At 37.0% G+C, this 25,243-nt stretch overlaps 1 protein-coding gene across 3 annotated transcripts in view; it reads right to left on the bottom strand.

Annotated features, from left to right (window-relative positions):
• SEC22A (SEC22 homolog A, vesicle trafficking protein) overlaps positions 1-25,243 on the bottom strand; it is a 74,459-nt gene that overhangs the window by 8,871 nt on the left and 40,345 nt on the right. For all 3 annotated transcript variants that reach the window (XR_014326237.1, XR_014326238.1, XM_082840139.1), the window contains exons 5-6: positions 19,346-19,461; positions 6,585-6,650 (exon numbers count right to left, since the gene is read on the bottom strand). Coding sequence is in view for 1 of the 3 variants with exons in the window: in XM_082840139.1 (XP_082696265.1) it covers positions 6,585-6,650; positions 19,346-19,461 (182 nt within the window). In the remaining 2 variants the exon portion in view is untranslated. The remainder of the gene's footprint in view (positions 1-6,584; positions 6,651-19,345; positions 19,462-25,243) is intronic.

The raw sequence follows: 25,243 nt of genomic DNA, 5'->3' as shown, positions 1-25,243 counted from the left end.
AAACCATAAACAAGACCAAAAGACAACCCTCAGAATGGGAGAAAATATTTGCAAATGAAGCAACCGACAAAGGATTAATCTCCAAAATTTACAAGCAGCTCATGCAGCTCAATATCAAAAAAACAAACAACCCAATACAAAAATGGACAAAAGACCTAAATAAGCATTTCTCCAAAGAAGACATACAGACTGCCAACAAACACATGAAAAGATGCTCAACATCACTAATCATTAGGGAAATGCAAATCAAAACTACAATGAGATATCATCTCACACCAGTCAGAATGGCCATCATCAAAAAATCTAGAAATAATAAATGCTGGAAAGGGTGTGGAGAAAAGGGAACCCTCTTGCACTGCTGGTGGGAATGTAAATTGATACAGCCACTATGGAGAACAGTATGGACGTTCCTTAAAAAACTAAAAATAGTTCTCGTATGACCCAGCAATCCCACTACTGGGCCATAATTCAAAGCCATAATTCAAAAAGATATATATGTACCACAATGTTCATTGCAGCACTACTTACAATAGCCAGGACATGAAAGAAACCTAAATGTCCATCAAGAGATGAATGGATAAAGAAGATGTAGCACATATATACAATGGAATATTACTCAGCCATAAAAAGAAACGAAAGTGAGTTATTTTTAGTGAGGTGTATGGACCTAGAGTCTGTCATACAGAGTGAAGTGAGTCAGAAAGAGAAAAACAAATACTGTATGCTAACACATATATATGGAATCAAAAAAAATGGTTATGAAGAACCTAGGGGCAGGACAGGAATAAAGATGCAGACACAGAGAATGGACTTGAGGACACGGGGCGGGGGAAGGGTAAGCTGGGACTAAGTGAGAGAGTGTCATGGACATATATACACTACCAAATGTAAAACAGATAGCTAGTAGGAAGCAGCTGCATAGTACAGGGAGATCAGCTTGGTGCTTTGTGACCACCTAGAGGGGTGGGATAGGGAGGAAGGGAGGGAGACGCAAGAGAGAGGAGATCTGGGGATATATGTATATATATAGCTGAGTCACTTTGTTATAAAACAGAAACTAACACACCATTGTAAAGCAATTATACTGCAATAAAGATGTTAAAAAAATGATAAATGGATCAATCAACCAAGAAGATACAGCAATCCTAAATGTGTATGAACCAAACAACAGAACTGCAAAAACTGATAGAACTCAAATGAGAAATTCACAATTACAGTTGAAAAATTCAATATTCCTCTCTCAACAATTGATAGAACTAGCCAGAAAATCAGCAAGGATACATAAAAACTGAACAACGCCATCAACCAACAGAACCTAATCAAAATTTATAGAACACCCACTCAAAAACAGCAGAATACACATTCTGTTCAAGTGCCCAAGGAACATATACCAAGACAGACCATATTCTGCACCACAGAACAAACCTCAACAAATGTAAAATAACTGAAATCACACAGAATATGTTCTCAAACTACAACGGAATCAAACTAGAAATCAATAATGGAAAGAAAACCAGAAAATATCCAAACACTTGGAAACTAAGCAACACAATTCTAAATAATCCATAGGCCAAAGAGGAAATCCCAGGGAAAATTTTTTTAAATACACTGAATTAAATGAAAATGAAAATACAACAGCTCAAAATTTATGGAACACAGCTAATGAAGTGCTAAGAGGGAAATGTGTAACACTAAATGTATACATTACAAAAGAGAAAATTCTCAGATCAAATCATCTAAGCTCCCATCTCAAGGACCTAGAAAAAGAGCCAAATAGACAAAGCAAGCATGAGGAAAGAAATAATAAAATAGAAAATAGGAAAAAAAACAATAAAACAAAGAGCAGGCTCTGTGAAAAGATCAATGAAATTAACAAGAAAGACCGATAAAGAAAAAGAGAAGACACAAATGATCAATATGAGGACTGAAACAGGAAATATCACTACACAGCCTACGGACATCAAAAGGATAGCAAGGGAATACTATAACCATTCGACACACAAATTTGATAACCTAAGTGAAATGGACCACTTCTTCATAAAACACAAACCACCATAATTCACCCATTATAAAACATTATTTGAATATCTCTATAACTATTAAGAAAATTGAATTTAAGACTTATTAAATAGCTGAAGTAATCAAAACTATATGGTACTGGCAGAGGGACAGACACATAGATCAATGGAACAGATCCACATAAACATGCCCAACTGATTTTTTTTAATGCAAAAGCAATTCAGTACAGAAAAAAAAAAGGGAAAAGTGAAAAATTAAACTTCATAAAAATTTTAAATGCTTGATCTGCAGAAGACTCTGTTAAGAGGATGAAAAGACAAGCTAAGACTGGGAGAAGATATTTGCAAACTACGTATCTGACAAAGGACTAATATCTGGAATATATAAAGAACTCTCAAACTCAACAGTTTAAGACAAACAATCTCATTAGAAAATAGGCAAAAGACATGAATAGACATTTCACCCAAGATGATACAAAGATGACAAATAAGCACATAAAATTATTCTCAACATCATTAGCCACTAGGAAACTGCAAATTAAAACCACAATGAGATATCATTACACATCTATCAGAATGGATAAAGTATTAATAAAAAATAGAGACGACACCAAATGCCAATAAGGATGCAGAAAAACTGGATCACTCACACAATGCTGGTGGGAATGTAAGATCGTACACTATTCTGGAAAACAGTTTGTCTTTTAATAAGCATGCAACTACTATGTACTACCACATGACCCAGCAATTGCACTCCTGGGCATTCATCTCAGAGAAATGAAGACTTTTTTGTTCACACAAAAGCCTGTACATGAAGGTTTATAGCAGCTTTATTTATAACAGCCAAAAACTAGAAACAACTCAGATGTCTTTCAAATGAGTGACTGATCAAACTGTGGTACAGCCATACCATGGAATATAATTCAGCAATAAAAAGGAACAAACAATTGATACATCCAACAACTTGGATAAATCTCCAGAGAATTATGCTGAGTAAAAAATGCCAATCACATGGGCTTCCCTGGTGGCACAGTGGTTGACAGTCCGCCTGCCAATGCAGGGGACACGGGTTCGTGCCCCGATCTGGGAGGATCCCACATGCCGCGGAGCGGCTGGGCCCGGGAGCCATGGCCGTTGAGCCTGCGCATCCGGAGCCTGTGCTCCGCAACGGGAGAGGCCACAGCAGTGAGGGGCCCGCGTACCGCAAAAAAAAAAAAAAAAAAAAAAAGCCAATCACAAAAGGTTACATACTATATGATTCCATTCATATAACATACTCAAAATGAGAAAATTATATTAATGGAGAACACACTAGTTGTTGCCAGAGATTAAGGAGGGGTTAGGGCAGCAGGGAACTATAAAAGGCAACATGAGGAGCCTTTATGGTGATAGGACTGTTATACATCTTAACTGCATCAATATCCATATCCTGTTGTGATACTGTATTATAGCTTTGCAAGATGGAACATTGCGGGGAAGCAGGTAAACATTATACAGGCGCTCTCTTATGACTCCACATGAGTCTAATTATCTCAAAATAAAAAGTTTAATAAGAAAAACAACTTTATACATTCATTTTATCTGCAACTTACATTATAAACAACAAATATACACACTATACGCACAAACATACAAAGAGAGAATGAGATAAAGCAAGTGCTGCAAAATGTTAACAATTGGTGATTCTAGGTGTACCAGTTTCTCAACTTTTCTGTAAGTCTGAAGGTTTTCAAAACAAAACACTGAAGGAAAATAGTCTCTAGTTTCTTCAGACTTCCTCTGATTTCCTATTTTATCTTTTTTTTTAGGTCATGCCACGTGACTTGCAGGATGCTAGTTTCCCGACCAGGGATCGAATCCGTGCCCCCTGCAGTGGAAGCGTGGAGTCCTAACCACTGGACCACCAGGGAATTCCCTGATTTCCTATTTTAAATGCTCCATATCAAGATTATCTCTATCTGGCTGAACGCTGTGATTCCCTAAGTACCCATGGCCTGGAGGAAAAGGCAGCAAACCATGTAGTAGTAGCCTTTGAGGTCTGATCCGACGGAGATGAAAAAATATCCTGACAATTGGAGATAGAGCATGTTATATGGTAAAATGTAATCACTTAGTTTTTACTGTGGGAAAAACATTATTATCACTCTGCTCAGCATATTTGGAAAGCATGCAGTTTCATGCCTGTCAATATGAAGGAAATTGGTTTTTTGATTTTCTTTTTTAAAGCATGAATTTGTTTATTTTTCTCAAGTTAAAAGGTCACCTGGGTGACACTGCTCCACCATGAGGCAACTCTAAAAACTACTTTTAGGTGTTCTGAGAAAGGTAACAGAGGTGTGTCTATCTATAGGCAAGAGCACTGGTTCTGGAGTCGCCTGGGTTCAAGTCACTGACTGGCTGTAAGAACTGTCTGGGCCTCAGTGAAAAATGGTGATAATAATAGGATTAGTGTGGGGCTTTCTTTGAGGATTTAATGGTACAAGGAAAGCAAAGAGCTTAGCACAAAGCAAGAGCTCAACATAGTTCTGCATTATTATTAGAATTTAAAATTATTTCACTAAGGCAAAACAGCTAAAAGTATATTTTATAAGAACAATCATTCAGGAAATTATTTTAAAGTTAATATTTACCTCATACTGTTTTAGAATCATATGAAATAATGCCTATAAAAGTTATTAAATTATAACTTTATAGCATTATAAAAATCATGTAAATATAGGAATTTTGCTTAGAGACAGCATGATATAGTGGAATGAATATGACACTGAAAATCAGAAGACTCAGAGTTCTGACTCTACCACTTACTGGCTATGTGACCTCAGGATAGTACTGAAACTGTCTCAGATTTTTCCTTTTCAAAAATGAGGATATGTACCCTGTGTGATAGGACTGTAGAGATTAAAGTAGAAAATCTACATAAGAATATTTCATAAAATTAAAGTACTTGTGACATCAACGAATACAAGCTTTCACATTTCCTGCATGAAATGTCATTAATTAAATTCAATCTGCCAAATTTTACAGGAAAAATTTCTGAAGCTAATATAAATGACTAAGAAAAATTAGGGGATTGAAAAAAAAATGGTGCTGGGACTTCTCCGGCGGCCCAGTGGTTAAGACTCTGCACTCCCAATGCAGGGGGCCCAGGTTCGATCCTTGGTCAGGGAACTAGATCCCACATGCCACAACTAAGAGACAGCATGCTGCAACTTTAAAGATCCTGCATGCCGCAACTAAGACCTGGAGCAGCCAAATAAATAAATACATTTTTAAATGTGGCCACTGAAACTTCTAATATGTCTTTACATAAAAGTCAAATGCATATATTCAAAATATTTCCCGGGACTTCCCTGGTGGTTAAGACTCTGCGCTCCCAATGCAGGGGCCACGGGTTCGATCCCTGGTCGTGAAAGTAAGATCCTGCATGCCGCACAGCGCGGTCAAAAAAAAGTGTACCTGTACTTTATATATATATACATATATATATATATATATGTATATATATGCATATTTATTTCCCTAAAGGCTTCTACCGAGTTTTAGGTAGCCTTTTATTTGCAGTCCTGAATCTTTCTAATGTTTTTCTATGCAAGACAGAGAAATGTGTCACTTATAAAAGTTAGGTCAAAATGCCTTGCTTGCTCTAACGTGTTTTAGCAAAGACATTCTTTTTTTTTTTTTGCGGTACGCGGGCCTCTCACTGTTGTGGCCTCTCCCGTTGCAGAGCAACAAGCTCCGGACGCGCAGGCTCAGCGGCCATGGCTCACGGGCCCAGCCGCTCCACGGCATGTGGCATCTTCCCGGACCGGGGCACGAACTCGTGTCCCCTGCATCGGCAGGCGGACTCTCAACCACTGCACCACCAGGGAAGCCCAGCAAAGACATTCTTGAATCTGGGTAATTGGCATGGTTACCTCTCCCTTCCCTAACACATCTGTGCGTCCTCTGTTCTTAGAAATGGGAGTACGTATCTCCCTATCACTCAGGTACAAAACCTCCTCCCTCCTAAAGTCTGAGATCTATTCTGTCTTTGAGTCCTAGTGAGTCTTCCTTCTCAGCGTCCTTCCTTTTCCTATCCCTACTGCCGTTACCATTAGCTTAGGCTTTCATTACCTTCTGCCTCTCAACTCATTTCCTTGCTTCTAGTCTCTCTGTTCTGACAATCCATCCTACTCATCAGTGCTAAATTAAATATCCTAAAATCCTGCTTTTACCATTCCCTCTTCAAAGACTTTCCCCAAAGTACAAAATCCTCAACCTGGAGTAAAAGCAGAGCTTTGAAGCTGAATAATAAGTCACCAGAATATCTAGAAGTATAGTCTTTACTGCCATAGGCTGAGGACCTGCCGCCAATGAAGCCCCAGCACAGGAGAGGGCTAACACTGAGTTCACTGGGATCTATGTCCATTCAAAAGGGTCACAAAGCTAACAGAGGCTCAAATTTAAAAAAGGGGCAAAAACTCAGACATTATTTTTATTTATTTAAAGTGCACAAGAAATTTTTAGAATTGATACCTGAAACAAGCAATAATGGGAAAGTGTTTCTTAAAATCGGAGAGAACCTACCTGGTAAAGGCAGGCTGCTGTTCCAAGGAAAAATGCAACAATGTAATTAAAATCCTCACCATCACTCTGCAAAAACAAAATAAAAATTACTTTTTTTTTTCCGGTGCAAGCCCATTTCCAAAAACAATCCATTGGGATAGGATATGACAACATTTACGCACAAATGGTCAAAATTTTCAAAAGTGGCATATAAAAATTCTCAAGAGTCCTGAAATAGAAACATAAAATACATTATAAGAACCAGGGAGTGTGAGGTAGAGGAAGGCTACCAGTCTTCCTCTATGTCTGGGCCTCCCCATCAATTATATCTTATCCAAGAGAAGATGAAAGCCAATGGAAACAAATTTCCATGTAACGTAGAAAGCCTCTCTTCTTGCTACTAAAGAAACCAAATAAAAATGTACAACACCCCAGGGACTTCCCTGGTGGCGCAGTGGTTTAAGAATCCTCCTGCCAGTGCAGGGGACATGGGTTTGATCTCTGGTCCGGGAAGATCCCACATGCTGCGGAGCAACTAAGCCCATGTGCCACAACTACTGAGCCTGCACTCTAGAGCCTGTGAGCCACAACTATTGAGCCCACGTGCCACAACTACTGAAGCCCGCATGCCTACAGCCCATGCTCCGCAACAAGAGAAGCCACTGCAATGAGAAGCCCATGCACCACAATGAAGAGTAGTCCCCGCTCGCCACAGCTAGAGAAAGCCTGCATGCAGCAACGGAGACCCAACACAGACAAAAATAAATTAATTAATTTTTTTAAAAAAGTACAACACCCCAGTGGCCTATAAAGTTAAGCCTGCTTGCTAGGATTACTATTTGGCTCAAATAAATATTGACAAACTTCACCATCTAGTAAGCACATTACTGAACTGTCCAATAAAGTCTCTGGCATGATTTAAAAAAAAAAAAAAAAAAGACAACCCAAACTGAAAAGCTACTGTCCACTAGAGTGTGCTAAATCCCAATGAGGAAATTCAGTCGTACATGCTATGCTAGAAAAAAAACCACCCAGAGGAAAAACAGAGACAGATTATTCATAGAATATTTCTTTTAAAAGAAAACTAATAGAGACATGTAACAAACCCTTTTTTTCTATTCCTTTCTGATTCCTCTTAAATATCTATATTTATCATTTCTTTCAATGTTTTTATGAAGTAGAACATAAAGCCCAGGCAGGAGCATCATTCTTTCTTCTAGGTAGAAACATTAAATTTGGCCCTTATTTTAGAAAAAAATCTCTTTATACAATAAAAATTTCCAGAAGACATGGGAGTGTCTCTCACGACCACGTCTTCAGGAAATAATATAAAGAGAAAATTGCTTTTCCATTTGCTATTGGACAACAGAAGTGCCTGTAAGGCAGAGGGAGAGGGGCTTATCCTAGTGAGAGGATCTTAAAATAGAAACCATTAATCTGTCTGGGATGGTTAGGCCAGTTCAATCCCAGAGGCAGGGAAGGTCAACACAAAACCCTTCTACTTTAATAATTCTAAGACTTTTAAATAAGTTCTGCTTGATTGTTTTTTCTTCAGTCCATTAAATGATCTTTTTTGATTATAAAAGTTCATGTTCATTGTAGAGAATCTGAAACAGAATGTTACAAAGAAGAAACTCGTATAGTCCATAATATTACAACTTTGGGAGAATTACTATTAACCATTTAGGTACTTCCTTCCAATCCTTTCTGTACAAAAATATATGTACGTTAAAAAAATGGAATCATCCTTTTACATACTGCTTTCTAGTACTTCACACTATATCGTAAACATGTTCTCAAGATACTAAATATTTCTCAACTACTTAATTTGTAATAATTATATAACCTTTAATTGTGGGACTATATAATAATTTAATTACTGTCTTACAATTGAATACTGTATTTTCCCTAAATTTACACTATCACTTTATAACTCTCTTAATTGCCTTTGGAACACTTAAAAGCATGTTTCTGGACAATCAGATCTGGGTTCAAATCTTTACTTATTAGCGTATGATCATGGACTATTTATTTAACTTCAATTCCCTTTTTTGAAAATAAAAGTAGAGATTCAATGAAATAACATTGGCAAAAATATAGAACAGTAACTGACACACAGTAAGTATTCAAAAACATTCTCTAACTTCTCTTTCCCAGAGGTTACTGTCTGCATCATTCATCAGATAATTAGGATTACCTTTCAATATTGTTTAAATCTCTAATGTACTGGCCTTGTCTTCTCAATGAGATCCTAACCTTCCTTCAGGGCAGAAACTAAATCTTACTACTTGCATGAAACTGTGCACATAGTAGGAATTCAACAAATGCATGCCAAATTGAGTTCAGCTTTGAAAAATCTTTATTTCCCCTTGCTAAAGAGAATATCTATAAAGACATTTTTCCATTCAATAAATAGTCATTCATTGAACACTTATGGGCCAAGTACTGTTACTAGACCAAGGACAGAAAACAAGTCAACACCAACTCAAGAAGCTCAACTCTAAACAGGAAGGCAGATACAAAGAGCAACAATTCCCACCTGAAGTGGTAACTGACGGGATAGGAGTGTGTACAGGGTACTACGGGAGCCTACTGGAGACACATTTAATTCTACCTGGAGAAAAAAAGGATCAGGGAAGGTTTGGCACAGAAAATAAAGCTTAATTTGCATTTTGAAGGATGGACTAGTAGACAAGGTAGGAAGAGAATTCCAGGCAAAGGGAGTAGCTTGTGCAGTTTCAAGAAGGAAGAGGCTAGGATGACTCCAAGGTCTCCTATTCAGGCAACATTTAAATGATACCATTCACCAAGTTGGGGATATAGGAGGAAAAGTAGGTCTGAGAGCAGAAAAAACTTGAGTTCATTTTGGACAAGGTATTTTGGAGTTGCTAGTGACATATCCAAATAATTATGTTTAGTAGACATTTAAGTCAGCTTCAGGGAACAGTTTAACCTAGAGCTCTAGTTTAGTTGTCATATATTTAAATAGTAGTTAAATGAAATAAAGGACTATGACAACAGAATGCAAAGCTTAATTCTTGATTGGCTGATAGACTGGAGAGAGAAAAAAGTATATATAAAGGACATTCGGGGTCAATTTTGAATTGTGAAATTTGAATATAGATTTTATATTAGCTAATACTGCACTGATCTTCAATGTCTTTGGTGTAAGAATGGTATTGTGATTATGCAGGAGAATGTCCTAGTCCTTAAGACAGACATATTGAATAATTTTGGAATAAAATGTCATAATACCTACAATTTTACTTTCCAATGATTCAGAAAAAAAAGAAAATAAAGAGATAAAAGAAGAAAGAAAGGTAGGTATGTATACAGGTAGATGTTAATTGTATTGTTTTTTTAAAAACTTTCTGTAGGTTTAAATTCTTTCAAAATAAAATGTTGTGTGGTGGGGGGATACAAATGAAAATAAAAATGCTATGCAGTCACTAAAAAGAATCTCTATATACTGCTATGAAATGATCTACACATTGTCAGGTGGAAAAAGATGCAAATCACTATGAACAGTATACTGCCATTTATAAAGGAATAATTTTAAAAGAATAATTATATAAGTAAATATAGAAATACATATGTATTAGCATATGCACATAATCACTCTAGAAGGATACACCAGTGGTTGACTCTGGGGAGCAGAAATGGGAAGAGAATTACTTACTGTGAAAATTAAAGGCTTTGAAATTTACCATCTACACATTTTATTGTGTGTATGCGTGACTGTGGATATTTGTGGATATACATGTATTAACTCTTTAAGTTATGAAAATATCCAAAGAGAAGGTATAGAGTTAGAAGAATATAAAGCCCACGACATGACACAAACGCTACTATTTAAAGGAGAGGTGGAGGAAGAAAGTTTACCAAATAAACTGAGGAACAAGAAGAGATAGGAAAAAAATACAACAGGAGAAAATTGTTTCACAGAACTGAAGGAATGAGATAATGTCAAGAAGAATAAAGTAACACATCAAACTATTAATAGTGATCTGTTTCACTTGCTTCTAAGTTTTCTAAAATAAACATTATTTTTGAATTTAAACAATGAGTTATTTTCAAAAGAAAGAACTGAACAGTGTGTGAGATGAGACAGAGAGGAAACGTCAAACAAGGCCTCAAGAGTGGCTGCAATATTTGGCAACCAGAAAGACACTGGTGAACTTAATGGTCGATGTTTGAAAGAATTATGAGGGCGGAAAGAGATCACAGTAAACTAAGAGAACAGAGGTAAGGGAACGGGGGCAACAGGCATAGTCTATGCTTTCAAAATATTAGAAGGGAACATGCATCAAGAGGTTTTTTTTAGGGTTTTTTGTTCGTTTTTTAAAGATCAGCAGGCTATAACATATTTATGAGCTGAGAGAACAGAGCCAGTAGAGAGGAAGCAGATGAAAAACAGATGAATAGCTAGAGGTTGAGGAAACATGGGGCAGAGATTTAGAGAATGGACAGAAGTGGGAGTGGGGTGGGTGCAGGGTCAACACGAGAAGGGACAAAGGTGGGGTGGGGAAGGAAGGGCTAAGGTAAGGAGTTCAAATTTTTAAAAATCACATTCACCTTCAGAGGATGCTAGATTACCAACATTGCTTGAAAAATAACAAATAAAGGGAAAGAATTTATTTTAAGGTGATGATAAAGAGGTAAGCAGAAGCTTCATATAATAGCCATACAAATGTATTAGAATGATACTATTTAAATGTTTGTAATAATTGGGAAAAACTCACTTTTTAATCTTAGGTGAAAAAAAGGACACAAAGTTACATAATGGATATGATATGTATATATGTGGTATATATTAATAAAATAAGAAAATTTGGGATTTTTCTTTTCTTCTTTATACATTTTCCCCCAATTCTTTAACAATGAGCATAGAACTCAGGAAAAATACGTTTATTTTTTTAGAAGAAAGCAAGCAATGCATCTTAGCATAGATATTGCGCTACTAAATAAATCCAAACTTCCAGTGAGCTTTAACAGGTATGTAATTTCTTTAAAAGGTAGTAACAAATCTACTGGAAATAAAGAACTCAAGGAATAAAAGCAAGTTGATTACTTTTAGTTGTAGTATCCATTACAAACAATTTTAGAATCAGAGAGTTAGCACCTTAGTACTGAAGTGGTCCTTGAGCCTATGTAGTCTAAAACTTTCCTCTTGCAGAATAGGAAAATGAGCTCCAAGAAGGTAAAATAACCAATCCAAGGTCACAAAGTTAGTTAGCTGGCAGAGGGGATCCAGGTATTCTGACTACTTCCAGGTCAGCATTTCTACTGCTGTATCAGAATACTCATTTTTTCCTAATGTACCATGTGTGAATTACTTCTAGGTTGGTGTCAGCTTAATTAAGATCATTGCTTCAAGGCGGATCCTTAAAGGAACACAGGAAAAATAAACCCAATGTGATAAAAGCTCATACATTTGTGAGGCGTCAATTCACAATAAACTTATTAACATCGCTAAACTCAGAACAAAGCATGGAAATGAGTGAAAATAATCTAATTTACACATTACTGTGGACACCAAATCAAATTCACCAACTTAATAAAAAACCTGTATTCATCCTAAACCTCCTCAGTCTGAACTCAAGATACCAAAGAAAAACTTCAGTACTACACATTTTAATAAATCCCTCCTTATCACCCTAAGAGGCAGTTATTAATCTAGAAGAAACAAACTTGTGCTGAATCTTCAACCAGCGTTATACAGGTATGTTGGTTCATGTGGGTTCTGAAATTTAAACATGCCTCAGGCACCAAGCTACACGTGGCAATCATTTTTAGCATTCAAGAAGAGTATTTAGAATTCACAGCCTTAAGAAAGCAAACTTTAATTTTTTTTTTTTTTTTTTGCGGTACGCGGGCCTCTCACCGCTGTGGCCTCTCCCGTTGCGGAGCACAGCCTCCGGACGCGCAGGCTCAGCAGCCATGGCTCACGGGCCCAGCCGCTCCGCGGCATGTGGGATCTTCCTGGACTGGGGCACGAACCCGCGTCCCCTGCATCGGCAGGCGGACTCTCAACCACTGCTCTACCAGGGAAGCCCCAAGAAAGCAAACTTTAAATTAATATCGATATATTGCTCACACTCAGGAAATACACTACACACTTTCAGCTAAAGTAGAGATTATTCCTAACACAAAGTAAAATGATGAACCAGAGAGAAGGCTAAGAGTATGTCTTAAGTTCAATGTCTTTATTGAGAATAAAAAGGACCTTTTAACCAGTACAAGTCATGAACAATGATAAAATAGGTGCTAATGCGGGAAAATTAAAAGGGAGAGAACTCAGGCCCCTAATTTTGTGTACATTTTTTTTCAGGTTAATTCAAGCTATAAAGGATGTACTCACTGAAATTAATCTAGCTTGCACCCCTAATCCTATCCTGCTAAGAGGTCTAAGTTTATCACAGTGCCCTCTGCATTCTGACATTCATCTCCATTTGTTTGCCTATGGTCCATTCCATCTTTTAGGACACGGAATCCAACACTACATAGTACTCCCTCATTATTCTCATAACAAGACAAGGAAACATATCTCCAAGCACCAGTCACTTACCAGAACATTATCTCTGTGCAGATGTAAAATCCCCAATAACTGGAACAATGGGATCTCTACTTTTGGTCCAGTGAATTTCCAAAAGCAGTATTTCTCATTTAGGTGAGAGGATCAGAATTTGGTGGAAAATACCTTAAAACTACCTATGAGTGACAAAGTACCTGTGGACTACATTCCCCCAACTTTGCACTCTTGTTTCCTCACTGCTCTCTTAAAGCATCACTGTTTTAGGAACCTCAACTGTTGATGAGTTGATAAGTGTATGTGGGTTATGGCAGAACAAAGATTTAAAACAATGCTAAGAGAACAGAAAAACCAGGTGTCCCTAGTTCCCAGATAGCTAAAAATCCCATATGGACCAATTTACAGTTCCCTGGGTCAAGTGAGAAAGCAGTGCTGTTGGGGTGAATTTAGTCTAGGACGACAGTGAAAAAGAAAGAATTCCGTATCAACCATCAGAAAGACACATCTTCAAAGATACAAGCATCCAGAGAGTGCCCAAATTATAAATGATCTACTACTTTTACTATGAAAAAGACCACTCTAACCTTTTCCCCATTCAAAATGTACCCCATGCTGCTTTCACGCCCTACCACCACAGTTTTAAGGAACTATTTAAAACAAACAAACAAAAAAACCCTTGAAGCTGCTACAGAAATTGTAGACTCTAAGACAGAGGCAAGAAGCATGTGTATGTGTATGTGTGTGTGTGTGTACGTACGTACGTGTGAATAGACTGCTATCTTTAGAGCAGTTTTAGGTTTACAGTAAATGAAGCAGATAGTACAGAGTTCCCATATAACCATTTTTCCCCTACCCAGTTTCCTCTATCATTAACATCTTGCATTAAGGGGGTACAACCGATGAGCCAATAGTGACATACTATTATTAAAGTCCATGGTTTACATTAGGGCCCACTCTTTGTGTTGTACATTCTATCAGTTTTGACAAATGCATAATGACATAACCACTATTACAGTAACGTACAGAACAGATTCACTGCCCTAAACATCTCATGCTCCTACTATTTATCCCTTCCTCTCTCCCTCCAAATCTTTTCATTTACTGTCTTTAGAGTTTTGCCTTTTTCAAAATGTCATACAGTTGGAATCATATAGTATATAGTTTTTTCAAACTGGCTTCTTTCATTAAGCAGTATCAACTTAAGGTTTAGCCATGTCTTTTTCTGGCTTGATAGCTCACTTCTTTTTATATATTACTGAATAATATTCCATTGTATGGATTGCTGAAGTTTGTTTATCCATTCACTTTTTCTTTTTAATGATGGATTTATTTGGGTGTATTCTGCTTTTTTTTTTCTTTTGGCCATGCCACACAGCATGTGGGACCTTAGTTCCCCGACCAGGGATTGAACCCATGCCCCCTACATTGGAAGCACAGAGTCTTAACCACTGGACCATCAGGGAAGTCCCTATCCATTCACCTTTTGAAATGCATCTTAATTGCATCCAGCTTTTTGAAATTACAAATAAAGCTGATACAAACATTCATGCACAAGTTTTTGTGTGGATGTAAGTTTTCTACTCATTTGGGTGTAGAATACCTAGAAGCATGACTGCTAGATCATATGATAAGTCTATGTTCAGCTTTGTGTGAAACAGCCAAACTGTCTTCCAAAGTGACTGTACCATTTTGATTTCCCATCAGCAATGAGTGAGAGTTCCTACTGTTCCATTTCCTCATCAGCATTTGGTATTGTCAGTTTTTTGGATTTTACCATTCTAATAGATGTTTAGTGGTGTGTTACTGCTGTTTCAATGTTCATTTTCTTAATGACATATGATGTTGAGCATCTTTGTACATGCTTATTTGCCTCTTCTATATCTACTTTGTTAAGGTGTCTGTTCAGTTCTTTAGCCCATTTTTTAATTGGGTTGTTTGCTTTCTTCAGTTTTAGAGTTCTTTGTATATTTTAGATACAAGCCGTTGCCAGATGTGTTTTGCAAATATTTTAATACTTTCTAGCTTATGGCTTATCTTTTTCATTCCCTTAAAAATGTCCTTTGCAGTTTTAAAATTGAGTCCAACTTACCAATTTTTTCTCTCATGGATCATGCTTTTGTTATTGATCTAAAAATTCATCACCACACCCATGGTCACCTAGGTTTTCTCCTGTTACCTTTTATAAGTTTTATAGTTTTGTTTTATATTTAGGTCTGTGATCCATTTTGAGTTAACTTTTTTGTCCAAGGTGTAAGATCTGTGTCTAGCTTTTTTTTTTTTTTTTGTGCATGTGGATGTGCAGCTGTCCAGCACCATTCATTGAAAAGAAAATTTTCTCCACTGAATTGCTTTAGTTGCTTTGTCAAAGATCAGTTGATTATATTTGTGTGGGTCTATTTCTAGGCTCTCTATTCTGTTCCATTGACTAAATTATTTGTCTGTTCTTTTGCCAGTAGCACACTGTTTTAATTATAGCTTAACAATAAGTCTTGAGATTGGATAGCATCAGTTCTCTTTGTTTTCTTCAGTATTGTGTTGGTTATTCTGGGCCTTCTGCCTTTCCATATAAACTTTAAAATCACTTAGCCAATATCTACAAAATAAATTGCTGGGATTTTGATTGGGATTGTGTTGAATCTACAGATCAAGTTGAGAAGAACCAACATCCTAACAATTTTGAGTCTTCCTATCCATGAACATGGTAGCCCTTCTTTTACTTCTTTTATCAGAGTTTTATGGTTTCCCTATATAGATCTTCTATGTATTTTGCTAGATTTATTCTTAAGTGTCTCATTTGGGGGGGGGGGTGCCAATATAAATGGAATTGTAATTTTAATTTCAAATTTCAATTGTTCCTTGCTGATATATAAGAAAGCAATTGACATTTATGCATTAACTTTGGATCCTGTGGCCTTGCTACAATCACTTATTAGTTCTAGGAGTTTGTTGATTCTTTTGGATTTTCTATATAAATAATCATGCCATCTATGAATAAAGGCAGCTGTATTTCCTCCTTCCCAAACTGTATACTTTTTGTTTTCTTTGTCTTATTGCATTCACTAGGTCTTCCAATGTTGAATAGGAGTGGTGATAGGGGACATCCTTGTCTTGTTCCCGATCTTAGGAAGACAACATGTACTTTCTCATCATTCATGATGTTAGCTGTAGGGTTTCTGTAGATATTCTTTATCAAGTTAAGGAAGTTCCCCTTTATTCCTAGTTTGCTGTGAGTTTTATCATGATTTTGTCAAATGCTTTTTCTTTTTGTTAATTTATTTAATTTAATTTATTTATTTTGGGCTGCATTGGGTCTTCGTTGCTGCGCGTGGGCCTTCTCCAGTTGCAGCAAGCAGGGGCCACTCCTCGCTGTGGTGCGCAGGCCTCTCACTGCGGCAGCCTCTCTTGCTGCGGAGCATGGGCTCCAGGAGCGCGGGCCTCAGTAGCTGTAGCATGCGGACTCCAGAGCACAGGCTCAGTAGTTGTGGTGCATGGACTTAGTTGCTCTGCGGCATGTGGGAATCCTCTCAGACCAAGGCCCGAACCCGTGTCCCCTGCATTGGCAGGCGGATACTTAACCACTGCGCCACCAGGGAAGCCCCCAAATGCTTTTTCTGACAAAAAAGCATGATATGACCATATGATTTTTCTTCTTTAGCTGTTGATGTGATAGACTGTATTAATTGATTTTCAAATGTTGAATCAGCCTTGCAAAACTGGAATAAAACCCACTTGGTTGTAGTGTATAATACTTTTAATACACTGTTGGATTCAATGTGCTAATATTTTGTTGAGGGCTTTTGCTTCTATGTTCATGAGAGATACTGGTTTGTAATGTTGCCTTTTTAAAATATAAGTAGGCTGAGAAGTCTCAGAGCTATCAGTCAGTTACACATAAGCAGTAGTTTAATCATATTACTATTCTTCTGAAAACCTCAACTGTGATGAGGCAAAGACATTACTGATCAGAGGGAGAACATGAAACACTTAGGAATCAAGGCAGGCATTAGTCGGGGATAACAGCTCAAAAGCCATGAAAAGCTGTAGTTTATACTACTTGCTTAGTTTTTTTAAAAATTTATTTTACTGAAGTATAGTTGATTTACAATGTTGCATTAATTTCTGCTGTACAGCTAAGTGATTCAGATATACATATACATACATTTTAAAAATATTATTTGCCACTATGGTTTATCACAGGATATTGAATATAGTTCCCTGTGCTATACAGTAGGACCTTGTTGTTCATCCGTTCTATACTACTTGCTTAGTTCTGAAGTTGTGAATCAGAGGAAAGAATCAGTCCAGGAAGAGGAAGGATAGGATATGAGTGCCTGAAAAAATTGTGAGATATGACAGCCTTGCCTGAATTTTAACTTAAAAATCATGCAGACTAAACCCCAGGTTCTGCAACTTATGTACTGTCTTCTAAGTCAGGGATGGTAAAGCTCTCCTTTCCTCTACCCAGGCCTGCTCCCTCCCTTTATTAGTTTGCCAATTTCAAACAACCAGAGAATTATTTTAACAATGAAATTTTAACCTCACAGAACCACCTTCATAATTTTTGACAACTCTAAATACTAATTATACCATTATTTATTAAGATATGTCATAAAGGTGACTTTTATTAAAATTAATTTCTTTTAAAAGGAAATTTTCATATCTCTACCATTAATAGAAACTAGTATCCCTTACCAAACACAGACACTATACATTAATATACATTAAATACATAACTTTTAAAATTAAAAATGTTTCTCTCTCTACCACCTAAAGTCATCTATTGTGTAACCAGGTGTAAATGTGTCCTATTCTTAGAGAAATACTCATCAAATCCACCTTTCTCCTTCATTTTATAAGCAATAAAACTGAGGACCAGAAAGTAAGGTGAGCTACTCAAGGTCACCGAGCTAATCAGTAGCTCAGCTGGAGCCAACCCTCTCTCTCGCTCTCTCTTCCACAAACAAAAATCAACTCTTCACACTCCTATGCTACTGTTCTTTCCACTACATCAAGTTAAAAAAAAAAAAAAGGCAAGAGAGGATCTTATTTATTAGTATTTTCAGTCAGCAGTCTCCAAATTGCCTTTGTTTCTTTTTGGCAGGTTGTTTAGCTCGAAATTGAAATCCTGCTGGAATAAAGCTAACTGGCTAAGGAACAGGGGCAGGAATGACAAGAGACAATAGCCAGCTGTCCTGTGCCTGAAAGGGAAGAGGGGCTTTACCTGCATGCCCAGGATGTTCGGGAGAGGAATTCGGAAGTCATGAAAAGACCCCCAATCCCCTGCAGGCAAAACTCAGCTGCCTGGAACCTGTGATGTCCTCTGCTATTGGCTTCATATGGCTGAGGACGTTCAGAGGGTACTCAAAATGGCACTCTCTTGAGTATTCCCCCAAACTAACAGCTATTTAAAAACAGAATAGAAGGTGTCTTGACTGGGTTTTTACAAATGATATTCTTGGCTTAATACTGGCCAAAAAAAGAGAACTAATTTACAACATGGGAGTGTCAAAAAAATCTTCAGGGAAAGTGACACGGAAAGGCTGGCTGAGATGTGCTTAACTTTAAGAAAGGGAGTTTCAAAAGTTTACAAAAAGAATAAGAGAAAAAGTATACTCTGATAGCTTTACTCTCTGGAAGAAACTCCTCTGGAAAACAAAATAGTTGGCAATATCTCAAGAAATTAGTCATTTCACAGGCAGCCACCAGTCAAAAAGGAAAAGGAGCAGATAACTAGGTAGGAATACCCAGCGGTAGGACAAAAACCTGCCCATGAATGCCCTCTTCTTTCTTCTACTCCTCTCTGTCCACTCAGATCCTTCTAGGTCCCGCTCACCCCTCCCAGAGCTTCCCTCACCACAGAGCTTTCTTCTTCTATCCTGACTCACACTGACCACTCCTCTTCCAAACTTTCTGTACTTGACATTTGTTTGTGGACTTCTTTGCCTCCCCAATTCAACTCTAGGGTCTGAGACTGCAGGGCCCTCGTCACATGTATCTTGGTGTCCCCAGAATACCTCTAAATAGTACCTCCTGGGAGAGTAGATAATAAATAAATATGTGTTAATTAGGTCAAAGAAGTCAAGTAGAAATCAGTGTTTTTAGAGGAAGGGGAAACTAGAGTAGGTATAAAGAATACAAAATCTGAGCATGCATTTTAAGTTGTACTAATACCCAAATCAATTTAAATCAACTGTGTAACAAGTAGAATCAAAAGGCATAGTCACCTGAAATTGCAAAAATAGCACAGTACCTGCAGGAGACTTTCTATGGCATGAAAGCCTCGAATTAAATTCAGAGCTGCGCATAAAAGACTAAGGATAAATGCCACAATCCCTGACAGAGTTGCTGGTTCCAGTCGCTGGTGAGCTGGAAAATAAAAGAAATGATTAGGAATAAACATCAATATCTCACGTCAATACCTACACGTATGTAAAATGAAATTCACTGCTCAATTTAAAGGGGTCAAATACTGATGAATCTTCATAGAATTATTTAATAATGCACCTTAGAAATTAAATATTTTTTAAAATGCAAAATGTCTGACATGACAGCTTAATTCCCCTGAACTCAAATTAACTTCTTTTTCTCTACACTTTTAACAAAGACACCTAATTTGCATTTGGGGTATACAGTGCTAAGGTGTCCTCATATCTGGCAGTAAATCATATAGGAAAAACCCTTATGCCTAAATATGTCTACCATTTACAAGTAGCTGCAAATATTTGCAAAGGTGAGTCTGCTCAGAAATTCACTATAATTCCTACTTTTTCTGAAAATGCTTAGAAAACATTTTTAAGGACAAACATAGCTTGCTTTTAAGCAAAGCTCTTCCTTATTTGGGTTCCAGCTCTATAAATACCACAGGATATATGTGAAAGCTCATCTATAATCACCGATCTGAACTCTACAGTAGAATGGATTCTTATAGTTATGAGGTTCCTGGTCTCTGAAGACGACTTGAAAGTAAAAAAGCTAAAACAACAGTTGAAAAAGTTGCAGCATAAGATATTTAGATATACAATAGCTTCCCTTCATCATCTTGCGGTTAACAGAATTAACTATAGAGTCTAAATGAAAACACAAAACTAAATACATAATCATCTAGACCTCAAAAGGGAGAAAGAGAGGACAGCAGAACTACATTTAGATCATTTTATTTAAATCACTGAAGTGTAAAAGCCCTAACAATGAAGTTAATGAGGTGGAACATTAATATAAGGAAGGGCTTAAATCTTTGCAACTTATATTCAGCCATTACAGCAGAAAAGCTTCCCTAAACAATTCATAAAAACACGAAAACCCACATGTCGCAAAAAAGTATTTATTCCCCAGGTTGAGCAGAAAATCCACCTAATACAGGATGAGTTTTCTTAAATTTCTTCTGTGCCCGAGCTGACTGCTTGGTCTCCTAATCAATTTCCTTGAGATTTTTTTTTTTTTTTTTTTTTTTTTGCGGTATGCGGGCCTCTCACTGTTGTGGCCTCTCCCGTTGTGGAGCACAGGCTCCGGACGCACAGGCTCAGCGGCCATGGCTCACGGGCCCAGCCACTCCGCGGCACGTGGGATCCTCCCAGACCGGGGCACGAACCCGCGTCCCCTGCATCGGCAGGCGGACTCTCAACCACTGCGCCACCAGGGAAGCCCCTTCCTTGAGATTTTAATATGAAAACAAAAAACTAAATGCCTTTGTAAAGTACTGATACCAAATTTTCTATCACTACAGAAAAAAATCTCGCAATTTGAAAATCTATCCAGCTGGTCTATCAATTAGTCATGTTTTACATCCCTCCCTCCATGCTTCCCCACTCCCTCTGAGTAGTAAGGGGGAACTGGGCTCTAAGTAAAAAAGAGATCCTTAACAAGGGCCTCAAGCATAAAGACACCTGATAACTAAATAGATTACAGAAATAATATTTCTAAAGTATACAAAGCAAGTTTACCTTACAAAAAAAAACAAACAATATTCTGTACTGTAATTAAGAACCATAGGTTTTTGAAAAAAAAATTTTTTAATGAGAATTCAGATAGCACTCCATCCTTATCGTTCTTTTTAATATAACTTGGAAGTTAACCATAGTTTTAATTTACATTTTCATTACAATTAATGCAGTTATCATGAGTTTTTTTAAAAAACATACTTATTTATAGTATATATATTTGTGTATATGGTATAATGTCACTTTTATATGTATATAAACACACATACATGCATACATAGAAACAGACAAAAAACTGAACAGATATACATCAAGATGTAAAACACTATTACAATAAAGCTGCAATAAAGTTTCAAAAATTTTTTCATACCAAAAACTGAGATATGAATAACATATAACACTGTGTAGTTTAAGGTGTACAATGTGTTGATTTGATACATTTGTATATTACAATATGACCATCATAGTGTTAGCTAACACCTCTATCATGTCACATAATTATAATTTTTGTTTTTTAACATCTTTATTAGAGTATAATTGCTTTACAATGGTGTGTCAGTTTCTGCTCTATAACAAAGTGAATCAGTTATACATATACATATGTCCCCGTATCTCTTCCCTCTTGCATCTCCCTCCCTCCCACCCTCCCTATCCCACCCCTCTAGGTGGTCACAAAGCACCGAGCTGATCTCCCTGTGCTATGTGGCTGCTTCCCACTAGCTATTTATTTTACATTTGAAGAACCATAGCCTTTTGTGGTCAAGTAAGGAACAGCCATTCTTGAACAGAAAAATATTACCATTTTAATGTGCTGATCAATACCTATTGAAGAAATAAATAATATGTCTATACAAATTAAATATTTACTCAGTTGCTAACACTTGCCTCTTGCCCTTGGAGCACTCTCTTTATAATGATAGTATACCATTTATAAATTAATTATTTCAAATGACCAGAAATATTTTTAAAGACATGAAAGCAAATGACAAGCCTCCTTTAACAAGGACAAGGCACACATTATGCTGAAGGATAGGCTGGAGAAGTGCCAAATCACCGTGAGAAAGGAAATTCTCAAGTGGAGATTCCCCCACTCCCACCCTACCCCCTTCCTAAGACCTGTGGGAATGCTTACTAAGAAAAAACTCCATCTGCACAGAATGTGAGGGTGACACTTTCTCATTTTAACAAATTGAACGAGATATTTAATCACATTTTAATGTATTATGTTATATGATATTCTTTATTTCATAAAACAGATTTTATATCAGTTGTTATCCACAAATGCTTACTTCACACCTCAATCTGGCACCATGATAGGTACTATTAGGTACAGAGCAGATTTGGAACAGTAAGAAATGAAGAAATAAGAGGCGATGTAGAAAAAAATAATTTTGTTGAATTCAAAACAGTGTCACCTGGTCAGTTTTTGTTTTGTTTTGCTATTATTGTCTTCTGCTACAATGCTTTTTCTTTAATTAGTCTCCTTGAGCCCAATAATTTCATTTTCATGACAAAATTAAAGTTTTCATGTACCAGCGATTAATGGAGAGTTTACAAAAATTCCTAAAGAAATAAGAGTAAATCCTTTGGAACAAAAGGGCTATTGGTTATAGTGAATTAATATATTTATTAAGCAAATACTTTTTGTCATGATTCTGTGTGAGATGGTGTGTTTTAGAGGATAAAAGAAATGAATTACACAATCTGCCCTGAAGGCACTTCTAGTCTTTTAAAGGGAAATGGACTGATAAGCACATGAAAGTAATAAGTATTCTAAACTAAAAGAGTTAAAGAGTTCTGAAAAGGAAAGATAACTAGGGGAAAGGTGGTGACACAAGAACCAAGGGAGATCTTTAAAGATGGTTAAAATTTAGACAGGTACAAATGGGAAGAACTGCATTCCATGCAGAGAAAAGAATATGAAGAGCCCGGAGATGGAAATGGGAGAAGCAAATAATAACAGCATCAACAAAAACTATTACTGCTACTCCTTCTACTAATCCTTCTAAAAGTGGCTGCTTTCAATGTGCCAGGCACCAACTGCTTTATATACATAATCTCATTTTATCCTTCCAAGAACCCAATGCAGTAGGCAGTATAGTTATCCTAGTTTTTTCAGACAGGAGACTAAGGTTTAGGGAGATTGAGAAATTTGCCCAAATTGGGTAAAGGAACTGGGATTTAAATCTAGGTAGCCTGACTCTAGAACTCATGCTCTTAACCACTTTGCTATGGGGCATTGCTACTGGTTTTGTTTTGCTCAAAAAGATGTTTATAAGAGTAGGAAGAAATAAGGTCAGAAAGGGAGGCTGAAGCAAATTAACAGTCTGAAACACTAGGCTAAAAATTATGGGCAAATTAGACAATGGGGAAACACGGAAGAGCGAGAGATTGACGATTAAAGCTGTGCTTAAAGAATATTAATCTGTTAATGGGTTGTAAAGAGATTAAAAGTAGGGAGAGATAAGTAATATTTTTTTAGTGCCTTCTCACTAGGTATACACTGTCCCATTTATCCTTCAAAATAGAGTACTTCACGAGGTTAAGAATGACTAACTTCTCTGTGTCTGAATCTTCTCATCTATAAACTGAGGTTAAACAATTTGCTCTAAGCCAGTCAGCTAGTGAGTGCCATCTTCACAGTTAGCACTTGGGTCTGAAAAGCCCACGCTCTTCCTACAATTCTGTATTAGGAAGTTCATGAGGGAGTCATTGCAAAAGACTTACTGAAATGAGGACCTAAATTAGGATAGTGACAGTAGAAGTCGAGAAGAAGAAAGAGGGGAGAGAGATCACAGAGGCTAAAGCTATTAGGCTTGGCAACTAACTAGATGTGGGAAACAAAAGAGAAAACATCAAGGAAAATGCCAAGGTTTGAAGTGTGGGTGATTGGAAAGATAAGGGTGCTAGTAACAGGCCCAGTGGAAGAAACTCAGGTTTGATCGAGTATGGAGATATTTTAAACATATCAAACTTGAAGTGATGGTGAGGCATGTTTAATAAGCAACTGAAGAATGTAAAAGCAGTGAGCTGGAGAAACAGATGAGGTCTGCATATGATGGGACGGGTTCGGATGAGATTACCAATGAAAGAAGTGGGCCAAGGGCAAATCCTTGGTAAACACTACCTTTAAAGGGAGGAAGAGGAGGCAGGGAAGATAGATGTAGAACAACCAGAAAAGGAAAGAGCCACAGAAGCCTAGGAAGGGGAGACCATCAAGAAGAAAGACATGACTTACAAAGCCTGTAGACAGGCCAAAGACAATCTGAACTGAAAAAGAAAAAAAAAAAAGATTAGATTTATTGACTAAGAGATGGTTTCGACCCTTCATAAAATAGTTTCAGAAGAGAGGCTGAAGGCAAAATTCAGACAGCAAAAGGTTAAATAACTGGTGAAGGTAAGAGATAGAAGCAGTAAGTGAACACTTCTGCAGTTACAGGAGAGGAAAACAGGATGATAGCTTGACAGATACAATAGGATTGAAAAAGAGTTATTTTCCCCCTGTAATGGGGTGGAGGAGGGAGATTTTAATACATTTATAGGTGTAACAACAAAATTCAGTGAAGATGAAATAGAAGAATCAAGAGAAAGGAAAAATAATTGGTGAAACAGAGTACCAGAACAGTCATAATGAGGATTCAAAAAGATGGTACCATTCTAACCCTCAAACCTCATCCTAATACGTGTCTATGTTCTGAGTCAAAGATAAAGTTCAGAAGGTGCAGTTATTCAGTGGTGCCCAAAAATCTGGAGAAAAAGGTTTTCGAACATTAGAGAGAGATTTCAAGTCAGTTCTATCTAAATGAGCATAATTTATTACTAAATTATGACTAAATGAGACTAATTGTATGGTACAAAAACACACTATTCTTTTCACTATGAGGCCCTTTCTTATCATCACCACCTGTCAAAACCTGCATGTGCTTCAAGGCTCCAAGGTCCAGAAGTGTTACTTCCTTTTTATCTCTTTTAGAGCATGTATTGCATTCTACCTTGTATTTTACTTATTGATTTTTATTTGCTTTTCCCATCTTGAAAGCAGATAATGTGCTTATTATCTTTATAAAATGCCCTACAATATTTAGCATAATACTTTGGAGAAAATAAAGCAATAAATACTTGTTAGATTGTGAGGGGTGTGTGTGTGTATGTGTAAGAGAAAGAGATTGGGAAATCTACTTGCCTTGTGGGGTACCAGCCAAATACAGCAG

This window comes from Leucopleurus acutus, assembly GCF_964270905.1.
Source record: "Leucopleurus acutus genome assembly, chromosome: 5".
Taxonomy (NCBI): domain Eukaryota; kingdom Metazoa; phylum Chordata; class Mammalia; order Artiodactyla; family Delphinidae; genus Leucopleurus; species Leucopleurus acutus.
The sequence above is the reverse complement of the archived record's forward strand: the minus strand, read 5'-3'. Positions and strand labels throughout refer to the sequence as shown.